The 17021-nt window shown below is 45.1% G+C and overlaps 2 protein-coding genes across 8 annotated transcripts in view; one reads left to right on the plus strand and one right to left on the minus strand.

Annotated features, from left to right (window-relative positions):
• The window catches only part of LOC112162813 (3-hydroxy-3-methylglutaryl-coenzyme A reductase), a 52383-nt gene extending 52007 nt beyond the window's left edge, over nt 1-376 (plus strand). For both annotated transcript variants that reach the window (XM_024298715.2, XM_024298714.1), the window contains one exon: nt 11-376. In XM_024298715.2, coding sequence (XP_024154483.1) covers nt 11-62 — 52 coding nt within the window. In that variant the 3' untranslated portion in view covers nt 63-376. The remainder of the gene's footprint in view (nt 1-10) is intronic.
• LOC112162814 (ceramide transfer protein) lies at nt 374-16821 on the minus strand. Of its 6 annotated transcripts, none has more exons than XM_024298717.2 (18): nt 16021-16821; nt 14258-14392; nt 7760-7876; nt 7617-7682; nt 5577-5684; nt 5368-5503; nt 4319-4402; nt 4076-4233; nt 3906-3998; nt 3741-3827; nt 3573-3665; nt 3427-3483; nt 2473-2568; nt 2267-2399; nt 2125-2195; nt 1929-2057; nt 1022-1151; nt 374-949 (listed from the first exon to the last, which is right to left on the minus strand). In XM_024298717.2, the coding sequence occupies exons 1-18, from the start codon at nt 16129-16131 to the stop codon at nt 822-824; spliced, it is 1932 nt and encodes a 643-aa protein (XP_024154485.1). In that variant the 5' UTR covers nt 16132-16821; the 3' UTR covers nt 374-821. The 6 variants fall into 6 exon arrangements, with proteins under 6 accessions (XP_024154485.1, XP_024154484.1, XP_024154486.1 ...); XM_024298716.2 differs by having other exon boundaries at nt 5368-5506; nt 16021-16814; XM_024298718.2 differs by lacking the exon at nt 3427-3483 and having other exon boundaries at nt 5368-5506; nt 16021-16817.
• Between the last annotated feature and the right edge of the window lie 200 nt (nt 16822-17021).

Below are 17021 nucleotides of genomic sequence, written 5' to 3' on the forward strand. Positions count from 1 at the left end.
CTTCTTGCAGATCCAAAACAAACCTGGCAGAGACTTTTTCAAAGCCGGATCAGACGGCGTGATGTCGGCGGTACGACTGTAGGGGGCACCGCAGAGCTGACCAGTGTTTTTAAATGTGCCAATTTTATGTACTTGAACTGTGAATCACCATGGAAACGAGCCAAATGGAAGGTCCTTCATCTGAGAGAATCTGCACAGATCAACACTTTAACCTTAATTTATTTTGAAAAGCCGGTTCGGGTGTTTTTGTCGTGTTGCCCCTCCCCCTCTGAAGGCGCCGCTGTATACTGTGTATACCGAGAGGTTAAGTTATTTATCAGAAGTGGCCTTACAGCATGACGAAGCACAAAATCCTGCCAATAAAGACTTCAACTGATGGAGACAAACCTTTATTCTCAAATCAGAAGCTGAACACATGTACAATCAAGCCCCGCCCCCTCACCGCTGCTCATGTTCAAGTTTCCCTCAAAAAGAGCAGCAGGACGGTAAAAAATACTGGGAAGCATCAAAACCCGGATCAGCCGCCCCGAGGCACTTCACTGACCCCGCCCCCTCCACAGGCGTTCGAGTCCGTTAAACTATTTACAAACAGCCTATCAAACAGAAGCGCCGGCACCGTCTCTCCTTCAGCGCTGGCGGTTTCATCAGAGAGACGGTCCGATGGGTTCTGATGACTCGGCTGTAAAGAAAAGCAGCAAAAGTAGCAAAATGTTTGAGTCTAAAGTCGCTTCTCTTTCCCAAACGGTCTTCTTAAATAGCGCAGCAGCTTCAAACGCTTCAGGTTGGTCCTGACCCGTGTCACCTCCGATGAGCGCGGCGCCTCAGAATAAGATGGGTTTGCCGGCGGTCTTTTCCTGCACGTAGGAGGTGAAGCGTTTGAGGAATTTGGGGTACTCCCTTTTGGCCACAGCTCTGAGCACGGAGGCGGGCGCCCAGCCACCAGGGTTCACTGCAGGGAGACAAGGATCATGATGAGGGCGGATCAGAACCTTCCTGTGGGGGGGGGGAATAGGAAACCCACCGTTGGCGACGTAGGTGATTTTACACAGGATGTTGTCCCTGCTGATCTCTCTGTTGCCCTCTGGTGGACTGACCAGGGTCTGACAGATCATGGCGATGTTGATTTTGGCGCGGACGCATCGACTGCTCACCTGTGAGGATGGAGATGGTCAACTTCCTGTTCTCAAAGGTTGAAACCATTGACTGTATATGAGAACTGGACCGAGTGACCCCACCGTTCCATACTGATAGAAGCTTCATTGTCACTGGCCTTCATACAGTGTATTCCAGACTAAGTAAAGTTACGATTTCTGGGACCACAACAGTAAAAAGTTTAAACAATATAAAAATTAGTTAAGTATTTAAGAGGATTAGGACCATGGAGAAAAAATAAAAAAGACCATGAAAAATTCTGACTTTGATCTCAGAATTCTGATCAGACTTTTTTTTTCTCTGATTTTTCAGGAAAAAGTCTGAATTCTGAGAATAAAGTCAAAATCTTTTTTTCCCTCCGTGGCCCTAATCCTCTTCAGGACATGAGACCAAAATAAGTGAATAACAGAAAAATGGTCTCCAATAGAATGACAGGAAGTACCTGCATAGATTAGGAGAAACACATTTTTAACATCTTGATCATTTTTTAAAGTTGGAGTTATAAACTGACCAATCAGATGTCTCAGAAGGAGGTGGAGCCTGCTGGCCCCCAACATTCAAACCGCTCAACAGATTTCATGTATCCTGCATTCAAATTGAAGGGGTGTGGCCTTCCAACAAGTTCACTGCTGATTGGTTGCTATAAAAACTCTGAGTAACAGCTGTTTATTTCTCTATAGAAGTCTATGGGACTTTTGGCTTCATGGAGCCAGCAGGAACTTCCTGTTTGGAACGCCGGGGGGAGGGGGGGCTGATGTGTCCAGGTCTAATCTCACCTGAGCGTCGTCGTGATCAACAGAGAAGTTGCAGACCAGCCAGGTGTCGGGGTCGTTCTCGTTGTTGGTCACTATCTTCCTCATGGCGGACAGGTAAAGGACGTCCCTCTGAGAGGCGGGCCACACCCTCTGCAACACATCATCATCGTCATCATCAGTTCAGACCCGGCGGTCTGCAGCGGCGGCTCCGCCTCACCTTGTGCGTCTGGTAGACGATCATGGCGTTGTCGGACAGCGTCTCCACCACGTTGAAGTTCTCGATGGTCGCTTCAGAGAGAGTTTGAAAGTTAGCGTCCGGCTGTGAGGTCGTGACGGTGAAACCCGTCCCGGGGACTTACTCTCCCAGTCGTTGCGGTACGCCGTGTCCCAGAAGAAGTGGCACACCTCGTGACCCGTCACGCCCTTCACCGAGTGCGTGGCCTTCAGCGGGTCCAGCACGATCCCGTTCTCCTCCACCTCTCTCCTGTACACCTGCGCAGGTGGAGGCGAGGAGCGTCAGGTCTGCCGAAGACCCGGCGAGAGAACGGACGTGGCGGGAACTCACCTTCATCTCCCCCTCCTCCACCACCAGCTGCCAGTTAGCGTCTCCCCCCACGTCCTGCAGCGAGTAGGTCATGTGGTTCTGCACCATCTCCTCCACCTGCAGCAACAACAGCACTCATGAGAGATCCATTCATCTGGAACGCCACGAAGATCTGGAAACACTTATCACAGTTCAGTCTAAAATACTAATTTAAAATGTTATTTTCAGCTGTTTTTAAATTTAAATTGAAATTAACATTTTTAATCTAAAATTATAAATTAAATCTCTAAATAAAATGATTTCATGAATTTCCTCTTATTGAGGATTTCATCTAAATGACTCAACAGCTGAAGAAGAAAAAGCTTTGTGGTTAAATGTCTCCCTCTAGTGGTTTAACCTGAGAACTGCAGGACAAAGCTTAACAGGTGATTTTAAGTAACAAACTATATTAGTTTACTGAACATGAAACTGATTTTATTTGTGTTCTCTGTAAAGGTTTACAAACAGGATTGTTGAGGTCCAGATCGGGTCAGGACGGGTCAGAGTGATGTTTGGGGTCAAATCAAAGACTCACTCCAATGATTTTTTGTTTTTCTGATCTAAAGAAAATTAAGATTAAAAGTGCATTTCTGAGCTTGGTGTGAACAAAGCAGGAAAGTGAACCGAAGGACTGAAAGCAGATTCAGCTTTTGAAAAAACGGCAGAAAAACTCAAATCTGATTATTTGGTTGATGACATTTATGCTAATTTAGAGTGAAATGTTGATGAAAATGTTCCTAGTTTATATGGAGAGAGAGACAGACAGACAGATAGACAGACAGACAGACACACAGATAGACACACAGATAGACAGACAGACAGACAGACACACACACAGACAGACAGACAGACAGACACACAGACAGACAGACACACACACAGATAGACACACAGATAGACAGACAGCGCCCCCTCATGGCTCAGTTCGGACATTACCTCTGAGCTGAATCTGTGGACCTCATGAGGAACAGCTCTGACTATGACAGCCTGAGGCTGCAGAAGATGAAGATGAAGGAGAGAAAGGTGATGAAGGATGAAGGACAGGCAGGTGGGGGGGTTCAGGGGGGCGGAGCTTCACCCACCTTGTCTGAGAAGCGGTGGGAGCCTGAGCTGGAGTAGACGTCTCCGGGGGGGACGGGGCTGGACCTCTGGATCCGGGTCTTCTCCGTCTGACTCTGGACACACAGGGAGACGGTCAGAATCAGAGATCCGGATCTTTTCGGCTCCGGTCCAGACCCGGCGCTCCTCACCTGCTCCTCCATCTTGTCCTGGCGGTCCAGAGCCGCCTCCACGGCGTCGAAGAACTCGTCCTCGTTGATGAGGCTGTTGGGACCTTCCTGCAGGAGCAGACAGGACACGGGTCAGGTCACAGACACGTGGGCGTACTGAGCGTGCTCAGACCGGCCCGGTTCTACCTCGTAATCTGGACCTCCAAAGTGAGACTTCTTCTTCAGCTCAATCAGAGCCGACTTGTAGCTCTCCTCGATTCTCCTCCTCTTCTCCATCTCCTGAAACACAGACAGAGTCAGAACAGACGACAAACTTCTGGAAGTCCAGGAGCGGTTCTGGAGCGAGCAGTGCTGACCTTCTCCAGCCTCTTCTGCCAGCTGTCCTCCCTCTTCACCATCAGGTCGATGCAGTGCGACAGCGTGGCGAGGATCCCGGCCGTGGTGGCCTTGAAGGTGATGGCCTCGCCTTTGAAGTCGATGCCGTTGATTCCCTTCAGACTGAGAGACTGGAACACTGAGGACCACACAGACACACACACGCGCACACGTCAGACGGCGTTCTCCTCGTCCTCGCCGCTCGGACGTTCTGATCTGCTCACGTTTCTCTCGGCTGCCGTTGTTGTTGTGCAGAAACTCTCCGTCTGTGCGAGTGCTGGGGAAGTCGTCTTCATCGTCCTCCACGACTGAAACCACAGAGAGACTCAGAAGACGCTCGCAGGTGACACACAACCACACACAGACTCACACAACCACACAATGCTGTGGTTTCTTCTTCAGGACAGACGAACAAAAGATTCATTTGCAGCAGAGACGGGCGGAGAGGGCGGAGCCAACAGAGACACTGCTGTCTGACACGCACAAACAAACTCACACATGCACAGTCACACATATACACACCAAAACACAAACCCGCAGGCACACACAGACGAACACACTCACACTGACACACAAACAAAAGTCAAACATACACGCGCACAAACACACATCGACGTACACACACACACACATCTACATGCTCAGACACACAGAGAGACACAAACACACACACACACATCTACATGCTCAGACACACAGAGAGACACAAACACACACACACATGAATACACACAAAAACAACAAAAGCGACAAACAGCGCTCATACCCAAAGACACAAGTCACAAACTAACACAAACTAACACACACAGACTTGTGTAAAACTCTCGTTTTCACAGAAACTTCGACTCAGTTTCAGGTTTTTCGGGACGGTCGTCTCATGGTTTGGTCATGTGACCTCTGCACTTCCTGCCCATCAGTTCCTCTGATGAACATCTGAACCTCCAGCTGATGACATCCAGGTTTGATTTCAAATATCATCGAGTTTCAGTGAAAATCACACAAAGACTAAAAACCAGCAGAAGAAAACAAGTCCAGAAAAAAACTATTAAACTTCCACTTTCATCTCGTTTGTGTTTCATTTCTCACACATGAACTACAGACACACTGAAACACAATTAAATGTTGTTTTGGGTAAAATCATCTCAAAATGTAATTCTCCAAAACTATAGAAATGAGGTGAAACATTTAGTGTTTGACTTCCTCCTTCAGCCACTAGGTGGAGCTGCTGTCACAGTTTGACGAGGATCTGATGATGTTCAGGAGATGTTCTTACTCTTGTCTCTCTGGAGCTCGTCTCTGGACTCGGCGTTGGCACAGCTGTCGAAGTACTTCTGCAGCGTGTCCACCTGTCTGCACAGGATGTCCCTGAACGTCTCCATCTCCGCCAGCTTCTCCCGCAGGCTGTGACCCTTCTGAGGACACACAGTCGGGTTGAGGCGTCTCCGGCCCGCAGGACTCTTCAGGACCGGAGCAAACACCCACCTTAAAGGAGGACGTGGAGGTGGCCGAGTATCCGCTGGTGGCCGAGGTGAGCGACAGCATGGAGCCGTGTCTGCGCAGGCTGGACTCGGAGCCATACCCAGAATCCACCTGGGGGGAAAGCCACAGGTGTGATGCTCAGAGACAAACACCCTCAGAGTCACGATCTGTGAAGCTGCTGCTTCCTCTTCCTCACAGCCGTCAGGAACAATGACCACTGTGACGGACACTTCCTGTTTCTGCCAGCAGGGGGCGTGGCCTCCACACACGACAGGCCTTTGGAGGGAGGTAACTATCGGTCATTGACCGGGAGTAACTCCTCTGGGTTCAGATGAGATGATCTCACACACGCGCACACACACGTGCACGCGCGCACACTGCTGCTGGTGACACAAACACTGAGGTCCCAAACTCCTGCACACGTGCGCGAGCTTGAAATGTGCACTGAAGCAGGAACAGACGACAAAAGCCGCACACGTGCACGCACACACACAAGCGGCGCCTCAGACGGATATTTTGGCGAGTTTTCTCTGCGACGGCGCCCACGTGGGCTCCAACAGCGGCGCTGCTTTGTTGTTTCTCTGCTAGGAGACGGCGTTTTGGGCGACCAGCATCTCCATGGCGACGCCGGCTGCCGTCAGCCACGTGGGTTCAGGAAGGGGAAGCGCGGCCTTCAAGGAAAGCCGTGACTCATCGGGCGGGAACGGCGGGGGCTCCGAGGATGACTCACTGCTGCTGGGAGGACGGCGAGGGGGGGGGGGTTCCCCAACAGCAGATTCTCAGAAGGTGTGGCGATCACAGACCGACTTCCAGATCCAGATCAGAATATTTCTAATCAGACACTAAATAAACATCGCTGAAGTTTCTATGAAATCTGCAGATTTTTCACGTCCCGTCAGGTTTTTTTGGGTTTCTGTGGACCTCCTACAGTTCAAGGATAAAAATATCTTTGCAGTGGATCAGTGTTCACTAAAGTTTTTCTGATTCTGACTGAAATGTTATTTTGGAAAACTATCAGATTAGCAGAACGAACGTAAACAGTGGAGCTGAAGTTCTGCTGTTAAAGAGTTTAATACCAAACCTACAGAGCAAAGAAAACTTAAAGAGGCTCCGAATGTTTTACAAAGAAAAGATTCAATGAAATAAAGTCGCTGGTTTATAAAAATGATCACACATTTTAGCACAGAATATACTTTGAGTTAAAGAGAAATGTACAATAATTCAAGATTTCATTAACAATCAAACTGAATTAATATTTTGTCTTTAAAGATAATTGAATCCTGGACTGATGTTACTTAATTAAATCAAAAACAACTTAATTAAATCAACAACTTTGTTTCAGTGAATCTTCATCATTTGTTAAAACATCTACTGAATATCTTTTCAAAATAAACTTCATAAATTTGTGTAATTAGATTTTCCAGAAACCAGAATCTTAAAACCCATTGAAACACAAACTTTGGACTCGTACAGACTCGTACAGACTCGTACAGACCGACTCGTGGCCTCATAGTTGCTGCATCTTCAGGGTTTCCTTCATGTTGTGTGGAAACGTTTGCAGGTATCAGCTGAGATGCTGATTCCTTCAGTTTGGGCTTTGAGCCGCTCTGAGGAACCACGCCGACTCAGAGGAACCACGCCGACCCAGAGGAACCACACCGACCCAGAGGAACCACACCAACCCAGAGGAACCACGCCGACCCAGAGGAACCACACTGACCTAGACGCTCTCTGAGAACCCGCTCACACTGACTCAGCTCAAGGTCAGGTGAGGCGCCCTGCTCTCCGGTTCTCCCGTGATCCCCGGACTGTTTTTCAAGCAGCTTCCAGAAAGAATGAGTCATGGGATTAAAGTCGGATGTGAAAAAGGATCACGAGCCCCGAGCCGCCTCCAGCCTGGACGTGGCGCTCTGCTGAAAGCCCTGACACCAGCTGAAACCGCCTGCAGGATTACAGCCGCCTCAGCAGAACCAGACGGTCCGATCATTTAAGCTGCAAACACAGAGCGAAGCTCCAGAAACTCAGAGACGAGAGCAAACGCACCGGAGCTGAAGGGGCGAGGCTCGAGCCCTGGACTCCTCCCCTCTCTGTCCTCCCCGCCCTGATGCTCTAATAGAAACACACATGAGGTTCTGAGTCCCGGGGGTTCTGGTTCTGGAGCAGTAGCTTCAACTGTAGGTTCTTACTCTATGCAGCTCGATGGAGTCGATCCACTGGTTCCGGTGGTACGGGTCCTGGGCTCTCAGGTACCACACGCTGTCGTTCACGCTGATGTCCAGCCGGCACTCGTCAAACTCGTGAGGCTGAAACACAAACGGGAGACTCGGTTAAAACGGCAGCAGCTTCAACCCAGATTTACTGGTGAGAAGAAAACGAAAATGTGTCTGTGCAGACGAGGAAGCAGACGATGAAGCAGACACTCAAAGCAGACGATGAGGCAGACACTCAAAGCAGACATTGAAGCAGCTGCTTCAACGACGCAGACAATGAAGCAGACACTCAAAGCAGACGATGAAGCAGACGAGGAAGCAGACGATGAAGCAGACGATCGTCTGCATCGTTGAAGCAGCTGCTTCCTCGTCTGCGTCGTTGGGGGCATCCATGACTTCTACCCGTCAATCCCCTTATCTCAGTGACCTTCACAAACCTGCAAACCCACAGCTTAGGGACAGAACCAGCTGATAATTTAGCATGACCCGTTCTAACAGGACCAAAATCCACGTCTCTGTGCTGAGCAAGACTTCAGGACGGCGTCTGAGACTCCAACTGCAGAGACAGAAGCTCCAAACATCTGCAAACGTTTGCAGGACTCTCAGTTTTCTGCTGCGAGAGAGACGACTCGTTTTCTGCCGAACTCCCTAAATTCCCTCTACGTTTTCTGTTTTGTTTCTCAGGTTTTTAGCCGGACATCCAAACTGAAACATCGATGACACAGATGACATCGACATCTGTCATGCATCTCCATGGAGACCGTTCTCCTGGACGTGGTCTCATACACAAACAGGCTGAGCTGCACGCTTCACGGGTCTCCAAGTTCCTTTGCTCTGTGACTCAGCTTTGGTCCGAGCATGGACACAACATCCCAGCAGCCTTTGCACCAACATGAGTTCATAAGTTCAAGAGTGAGCAAAGAAAGGGAAGTGTGACCGAGGAAGGAAATGAGTAGATGAAGAGGAACAAGAGGAGCTCGTCTCTTCAGCAAAGAGCTGAAGATCAAATTCATGAGAAGGATTTTACCCCAAACTCACACCATCGCTGGAACAATGATCCTGATTCACTGAGACTAGCAGTCATAACCTCCACTGAAACACCGTCTGAACGATGAACTCACCTGGATTCACGTGGAAAACAAGCAATTATGGGATGTTTGGTTTATTTGTCAACTTGAGTTGTGAAACAACACATAAGCCGACGGATTAGGAACGGAAATTTTAAAAAGATCCATTAGACAACATCAAACTGTTTTTACAAGCAGAGAAAAACTTCAAACCTGAAAAAAATCAATTCTTCTTTTCCCTTCAGGGGTCGCCACAGCGAATCAGTTTCCTCCATCTAAGCCTGTCTTCAGCATCCTCCACTCTAACACCAGCCACCTTCATGTCTTCATTCACTGCATCCATAAACCTCCTCTTTGGTCTTCCTCTAGACCTCTTTCCTGGCAGCTCTAGACTCAGCATCCTTCTACCAATATATTCACTGTCTCTCCTCTGAACATGTCCAAACCATCTCAGTCTGGCCTCTCTGACTTTATCTCCAAAACCTCTAACATGTGCTGTCCCTCTGATGTATTCATAAATATAGTAGAATCCCTGAAATGCAGAATAATTTTAGATTTTAAGATAAAACCAAAAGAGCAGCGATACCGTCACAGGAAGTAAACAAATCTTTGAGTCGGTGAAGCTTCTGGTTTTCAAAGTAAAACCAGCGAGAGCTTTTTTCCGTTCAAAAACTGAGACTGAAGTTCCGCTCACTGACTTAAATGCTAAAAATGTAATTAACTTTAACATTGGAGCACCCAACAAATTTACAGTAAAATTAGCAAATTTCCCTCATTAAAAAACTGAGACCACATAAGGAGCTGTTCCAACTTTGAACTGATTGATTTTTGGATTCAGAGTTTTAAACTGCTATATCTATGTTTTTATGTCATAAATATTTGTTTCATTTCACATTAAAAATGTTTTACTAAAGAAAAAGATTTTAAGAGAGCAATAAGACCCCCCCCACACACAGAGCCTGTGGAGCACGTGAAGTGGGTTTCCTGAGGAAGTCACATGCTGTGAGGAACATTTCCTGACAAAAGCCTCCAGCTATCCGTCATTTGGCCTGTGATGGTTCGGCTGAACCTTCAGACACCAACAAATCTCCCGTTCACACTCCTCCAGAATTCCTGGAAGAGGAGGAATCACAAGTAGGCCGGCGAGCTGCTGTGGAGCGCCATGCAGCTAAAAATGGCAGCGGGGAAGTCGGCCTCGTTTTGGCAAAGCTGCAGAAGCCAAATTTAAACACGGAAAAACACAACGGGGGGGTCAACGGTGGGACCACAGAAGTCACTGAGAACAACTCAAAACTGGAGGGGAGGGGGGGCAGCAAGGAGGAACAAATGACTGATTCTTCTGTAATGAAAATGAAAGTTTTACTCAAGCTCGACCCCCGCCTTCATTTATGAGTCACTGCATGACCTCTGACCTCCTCCAGGCCTCAGCAACAACCAGAGTCAGAGTGTCTGGACCTCCTTTCACCATTTCAGAGGAAGTCCTCCGCGAGACATTTTTACATTTCTCTTTACTAGAAGGTTGTAGATGTTTTATATCACAAATTTTATTAACACAACAAACGATTGTGTTTCTGATGCTCCACGAGAAACCGGGAGAAGACCTGGAGCTGTGCGATCACTAAACCCACCACACATGAACACAACGTTGAGTAAGTGATAATGACCTTCAAAGTGTGCATTATCAGAAATTAATGCACACCGTGGATGCCTGAACCGTCCGATAAAGCACACTTCGTAGAGAATTATCCTGCTGTAGAAACTCATAAAAGAAATAAATATTCAATCAACTTTTAGTACTTTATTCTTGCATTTCTTTTTAGTTTAGTTTGCTTTTTCACTATTTGATATGAGCTGCAAACCGACAACCAACCACGACCACAGCGGCAAAGCAAAGTGTTTCGATTGGTTAGATAAAACATCGGTTCATCTCTTACTGCTCGTTTATGTCCTCATGATGAAGTAAAAGTTTGTTTTGAAGAATCCTGCGCAGTGATACAAAACATTTGAGCTGTGTGACCACAAGTTCTTTTTAGGTGTGTATCTTCACTTTTTAAATCCACACCCAGCAGCCAATCAGAATCGAGTATTCAACCAGATCATCGTATAGTTAAGGAATTATGTGTGACGAGGTGTCAAAGATCAGATATTGATGGACAACGGACCGTCCAACACAACAGGCATTTGCTACGGTCGCGAAATAGATAAAAATTAAATCAAATATTAATACTTTAATGTTGTCATTTTTTATGTTTAAATATTTTTACACTAGAAGCAGATTGAAATGCTGTGTGAGGCGTTGCCACGGTTCCAAACCTGCACCGACCTCGCTCTGCTGCAGGTGGTGAATGAGGACTAGCCAGCGGAAGAAAGTGGTTCACACGCTTGACGTCACGTTCAGCAGCAGAAAGTCTCATTTCTGAGGCAAAGTTCAACTTTAACGCTCCTTTTTATCCAGAAGTTTGTTTCAAAGAAACTAGTTTCCTAAATCGTTTTGAAAATCCACCATTAATGGATGTGGATCAACAAACTATTTATTTTCATTAATTAAAAAAAACAAGTATTAACTTTGCATTAAGCAATAAGGTAAACAAGTCAGAAAGACAACAAACTGATTAACATTAAAAATACCGTTGAAGGTCAAATGTGACAGAGGTATCAGCGTAGAGATGTCTATTATTAATTCTAGAATAAGGTGTCCATCTATATCACTTTTAATGGACACCTCACAGCCAATTGGAATTGACTGTGGTATAAACCAGGTTTATGAAAACCACAAGAACAGAAGAATATGATAGTTTTTATAAAAAAAATAAAATAAAAGCAACACTTTTTTAGGCAAATTTTATCAGAAAAAAAGGATTTGTTGAGCTGCATCTCGTGGGTCTGTGTGAACGTCACTGCTGGAATGTGAAGTGACGACAGTCTGATGGAGGTTAATATTTACGAAGGCGACCATCGAATCCAGCTGAACAAACACAGGAGGCAGCAGCTTCTCACTGCCTGGACACAGAAACTCATCAATCTCCTGTTTGAGCTGGAGTTCCTGTCAGGACGGGTCGGACCTCGGCTGAAGAAGCAAACACAACCTTCACACGTTGAGCCTTGTCTTTTCGAACCTCAACTGTCACACAAAAGCATCGCTGAACTTTCTTAAAAAAATGTAAAACATTCTGTTGCATTCAACAGCGTCATCAGAGTACTGGAGCGGTCTAATGTGAGGAACGTGGGCCTCAGAGCGCCGCCTGAAGACGCAGGTTCTGGAGAGAGCCACGTGGTCAGTGCCTGACGGTCCCTCGCCTCAAATCATCACCTTTTATTGTGTTGTCATCCACAGAACAGAAAGCGTCTGCACTGATGCTAATGGCCAGGTGTTTAGAAATAACACTAGGGATGTCCCGATCCGATCATGTGATCGGAAATCGGGCCCGATCACATGGTTGATGACTCGATCAAAATTGGACGTTTTCCACGGATAATGATCGGATATTTATTTTATTCTTAGCGCTTTATATTTCAAGTTTACCATCCCGGATAAATACTCCAGTAGAAGTCTGCATGTCATGAACAGATCACAAGATTCTGTTGCTGTGAAACAGCAGAAAACTGAAGCAGTTTAACCAGGAAGCTAACAAACAATTCAGGTCAAGCTAGCTAGATGATCACAGATTCAAACTTCCAGGATCAATAACTCTTAAAAACTGTCAACAAGAGTCTCTATTGGTTTGTCTTAATGTAAACAACAACATATAAAGGAATTTCAAGAGAAAATGCAGGTTTGTGTTTAATGTTAAACTCCTTGTGCTGACAACAGACAAACGGCTGCAACAGCTGCTAAATGCTAAATGCTAACTCTGTGATTTAACTCCTTAGGACCCGAGCTGTCCTTTGATATGCCTGTTTTATTTATCTGACAAAAGTTAAAAAAAAAAAAAAATGAACTATGGTGGTAATAAAATCAAAAATGTGATGTATCAAGAGCTTTAAAAAAATGACATTTTTAAAAAAATTAAATAAATAAAAAAATCTAATAAATTGTTTTAATGATGTGAGCTAATCATGAACTCATCATCAAATTCATGCTGAAACAAAGTCATTCATTTTTAAGAATTTTAAATGAGAACAGGAATCACATTTGGTCAAAAATGTTCAATAGCTCTAAAGATATTAAATCTAAAGTCACTAAACTTTATCACATGACTAATTATCACTTAAATAACAAGAAATTTGGTTTTTTTTTCCTAGTTTATATTTGCTCCATTTTTAATTGTTTATTAAAGCTACTTCACAGAAGTGTTTCATTCAAGTTTTTAATGATAAAAGAAGGTTAATTAAATATAAATAAGGGACGACACAAATCTATTTATTTAATTTGTTCATGTCTTAAATGTGTTACAAAAGTATCGGATCGGGACTCGGTATCGGCAGATACACAAAATCCAATGACTCAGAATCGGATCGGGCCCAAAAAACCTGATCGGGACATCCCTAAATATTCCTTTTTCAGCAGCTAACACATTATTTGTATCTGTGGTGAGTTCAGTTTCTCAGCAGGTATCAATAGTGCTGTAAATTTTCTGGGTTACATCTCTAAATGACTTTTAGCTCATTTTCAGTGTTGGACACACAAAGCAGGAAATGATCGGTTATTGTGCGTATAGTTGTTGTGGTTCCACGAGCTTTTCTGTGACCTGTTTTCAAACCATAAATATTTCCAGGAGAGATGATGTTGGTTTTTTGTCTAAACCGCTGTTTTCCTCCTTTGTTGTTTCACTGCAACATGTATTTAAGTGTTCACTTTTCGCCACTCGTGCCGGATAAGGAGGAAGTTGGATCTTTAGAACCGTTTGGTAATCAAAAATGTATTTATATTTTTTAAAAAAACACAATCTGAAAGGCTTTGGCTGCAAAAGTTCCTGATTCATGAACTTCTAGCTTTTGCTAATGGAACTACTTTGTATTAAATTTTAAATAGATAAAAGCAACAAAGTCAGAAGACAAGAACAACAACAAAATGAGCAGTTTGTGAAAGAAAGAAGCTTTCTGAAAATTCACACCTGGAAGTTGATCTGTTATTCTCAGTTATTTCATGGATCTCCAAGCAGAAGTTTAGTCTGAATCCTCCACCTGTTGTGTAACAGAGACACGCATTAACAGGAACAAGGTGGCATTTTCTTTCCCTCATGCTCACCAGGAATTCCTCAAAGTCACACCAGAACAATGAGCCATTTGTAGTTTATTTAATTTTTAAGATTCATCATCAGAGAGTCACATTCTCAGCCAAAGTTTAACCGCCTTGCACCAACATTAAACGCCTTCTTGCGAGACTTTCCGTAAAGACCGGCATTGCACAAGCTGAGCAGGCGAGCAGAAAGCGGGTGTGAAAAAACATCCGGGCCACCGTACTCACAGTGATGACAGCTTTGCTCAGACAGAGGGAACCCCGGCAGCCGTACTCCGTCTCATCCTGGGACTTGTAGTAGCTCAGAGTGTTGTTTTTCAGCACGACCCACCGGTCCTGCCAGCCGTGGATGTAGTTCGTCCACTGGGAAAAATGAAGTTGACATTTTAGATGCCTGATGTGTTAAAAAGCAGTGAAAATCTGAGTGTTAATCGCCTAAAAAACGAGAATCATTTTATCTTAAATCATCTTTTGATCTGTTTGTCAAAGTTTTCCCAGTGGTATTTTAATTACGCCGTTTGTAGACTTTTTTTTTTTTTTTAATTGTGTCGTTTTCAAGAACATAGTTTCTGCAGAATGGCAGAAGTTCATTAGAAATTCCCCTCTTAGTTGTGGGCGAACTGTTGGCGCAGAGTGAAGTCGCCCCTTTATTTAATATTTCTGCCTGTTTATTATTCATAAATATTTTAAAAAGTTACAGTTTTAAAAAATGGCATTCTGCTAGCTGTTTTGGCTAATTTAGGCTTCTTTCATTAGGCTATTTTGAAGTTTAGCTATTTTTTTTCAGCTACATTCTAGCTGTTTTGGCTAACCTACATTTTTCTGTTGGCTATCAGCTTCACTGTTTTTAGCGATTAGCTTCAGTGATTTCAGCTATCAGCTTCAGCCCTTTTCAGCTATCAATTTCAGCATCTTCAGCGACCAAATTCAGCTTACAGCATTCACACTAGCATTATCACAGGTAATGCTAAATATCCAGTTCATAATTATGTTATAAAGTTACCGTTTTAGGATTTTAAAAATGTAGTTTTAGAGTGTTCAACAAATGTTTATCATGTTCGGCCCTCGACCTAAAGTGTGTTCTGGATTTTAGCCCCTTGTGCGATCGAGTTTGACACCCTTGCTAAAAAGGGAGCTTGTGGCTTGCCGTAGAAGCTTCAACATCACACCTACAACATTTTTCCAACTGCATTTTTGCATCTGCTCCTGATTCACAATGATGTGAATAGTGAAATTTTCATCTTAATTTTTTTTATTTTTGTCCTCCGACATCAGATAAATGCCACTAGTACATGTTAAAAACAACGTTTTCATTGAAGTGGCTCTTATTCCTGACAGTATTATGAACCCTAACATACTTTTTAGACACTAAACCCCAAACATGTTTATTTTCCCAGCATTCCTTTCACCAACAACAAACAATCACGCCTAATCCCATTTGATTGCATTTCCGGGAAAATCCTGAGTGGAATTTCACATGATACTTTACTCCATCCTTGCGGTACTGATGACGCACGCGCATCTTAGCGTGAGTGAACAGGTGAGCCGGTGGATCGGACTAATCTGCCATTGTGCTTGGTTAGCAGGTCAGCCTGCAATCTGTCAGATTGTTTACAGATTACCAATCCGTCCCAAAAAAGCAGCGAGACCCGAGAGTCACTGAAGCATATGGCGAACTGGGTTACCGCGTCTGGAAGAACCAACACAGAGACTGGTGTCGTAAACCCAACAAATTTACAGTAAAACTTCATTTAAAATGACGGGGTGGGCGTGTCCGCGTTTCCATGACACCCGCTCGCACTTTATCTTCCAGTGATTATATTTAGTCATTTTTTTTAAGACTCAAACGTGTTGTTTCAGTTTTGATTTTGAGTTTTGCCTTTTTTCCTGAATGTTTTAAGCGCGCGAGGCCGCAAACTGCCGTAAAGCGGCGCCTGACGTCACAGTCGTTCAAAACCGGCCCGTTAGCTCTCGCTGGGAACGGGACTTACTTTGCTCAGGACTCCGCTGAACTCGGCGACACCAGCCGCGTGTCCGCACTCCTCCTTGGGCTCCAGGTCCTCCTCAGACCCGGAGGAGTTCCAGCTCTGGTTATCCGACATCTTTGTTTGTTTTCACAGAAATAAATAAATAAAAAAGGCACCGTTTCAGGAGTATCGCGAGGTCACGCTGACCGTTCTGAAGGAGCGGGGAGGAGATGCAACAGTTCACGGACTCATGCTGCTCCGGTCGACCGGCGGAAAGCCCCCGAACCGCGACGGCGGCTAGCTTGCAGCGTTAGCGTACCGGGCTCGTTTAGCGCTCAAACCGGGCACGTGAACCGGACAGTAACTGTCAACTTTTCAACGTTCGACACCTGAAGCAGCCGAAAGCAGAAGAAACACGTCGAAAATTTTGGGCGGAAAAAAATGGTGCATCGAGTCTAAACAGTCTCCGAATCCTCCCCTGTCCTCTTCCTGACAGAAACGCCGCGGCCCTGACGTCTGTTTCACCCAGAAATAAACGGGAGAGCCTCGGTGGAGACCAACGCCATCTTCTACGTCCAAACACGGAGCTCCAGAAGATCAGGAGGCGCGTGCTCAGAGGCTCAGACCTGCTGCGCAGGGGCGCTGGCCTGCGTGACGTCACAGCCCCCACTCCTAATACGGAGCCTGACTCCGCCCACTGTTTATGCTCCTAAAAAAAGACAGGAGCCCAAGAATACACCGAGCTGTGCTGGAAACGTCGAAAATACTCCAAGGATTACGATACAACCGCTTTAGGAGATGTCAGGAGACTTTTCCAGATCTCAATTAAGATTCACAACCAAAAAATAAATAAATAAAGTCACATTTACACAATGTATTATCAGAAAACAAATATATAAATAAAATAAATGTTCAGTACATATTCAAGCACCTGTTTAATTTCTTACCTACTGCACTTGGAGCTTCCAAATCCCTCTGTTTACTTTAGGATCCACTCCTATTATCTATTTTAAAAGCGTTTCCAG

Source organism: Oryzias melastigma, linkage group LG12, assembly GCF_002922805.2.
Source record: "Oryzias melastigma strain HK-1 linkage group LG12, ASM292280v2, whole genome shotgun sequence".
Taxonomy (NCBI): Eukaryota; Metazoa; Chordata; class Actinopteri; order Beloniformes; family Adrianichthyidae; genus Oryzias; species Oryzias melastigma.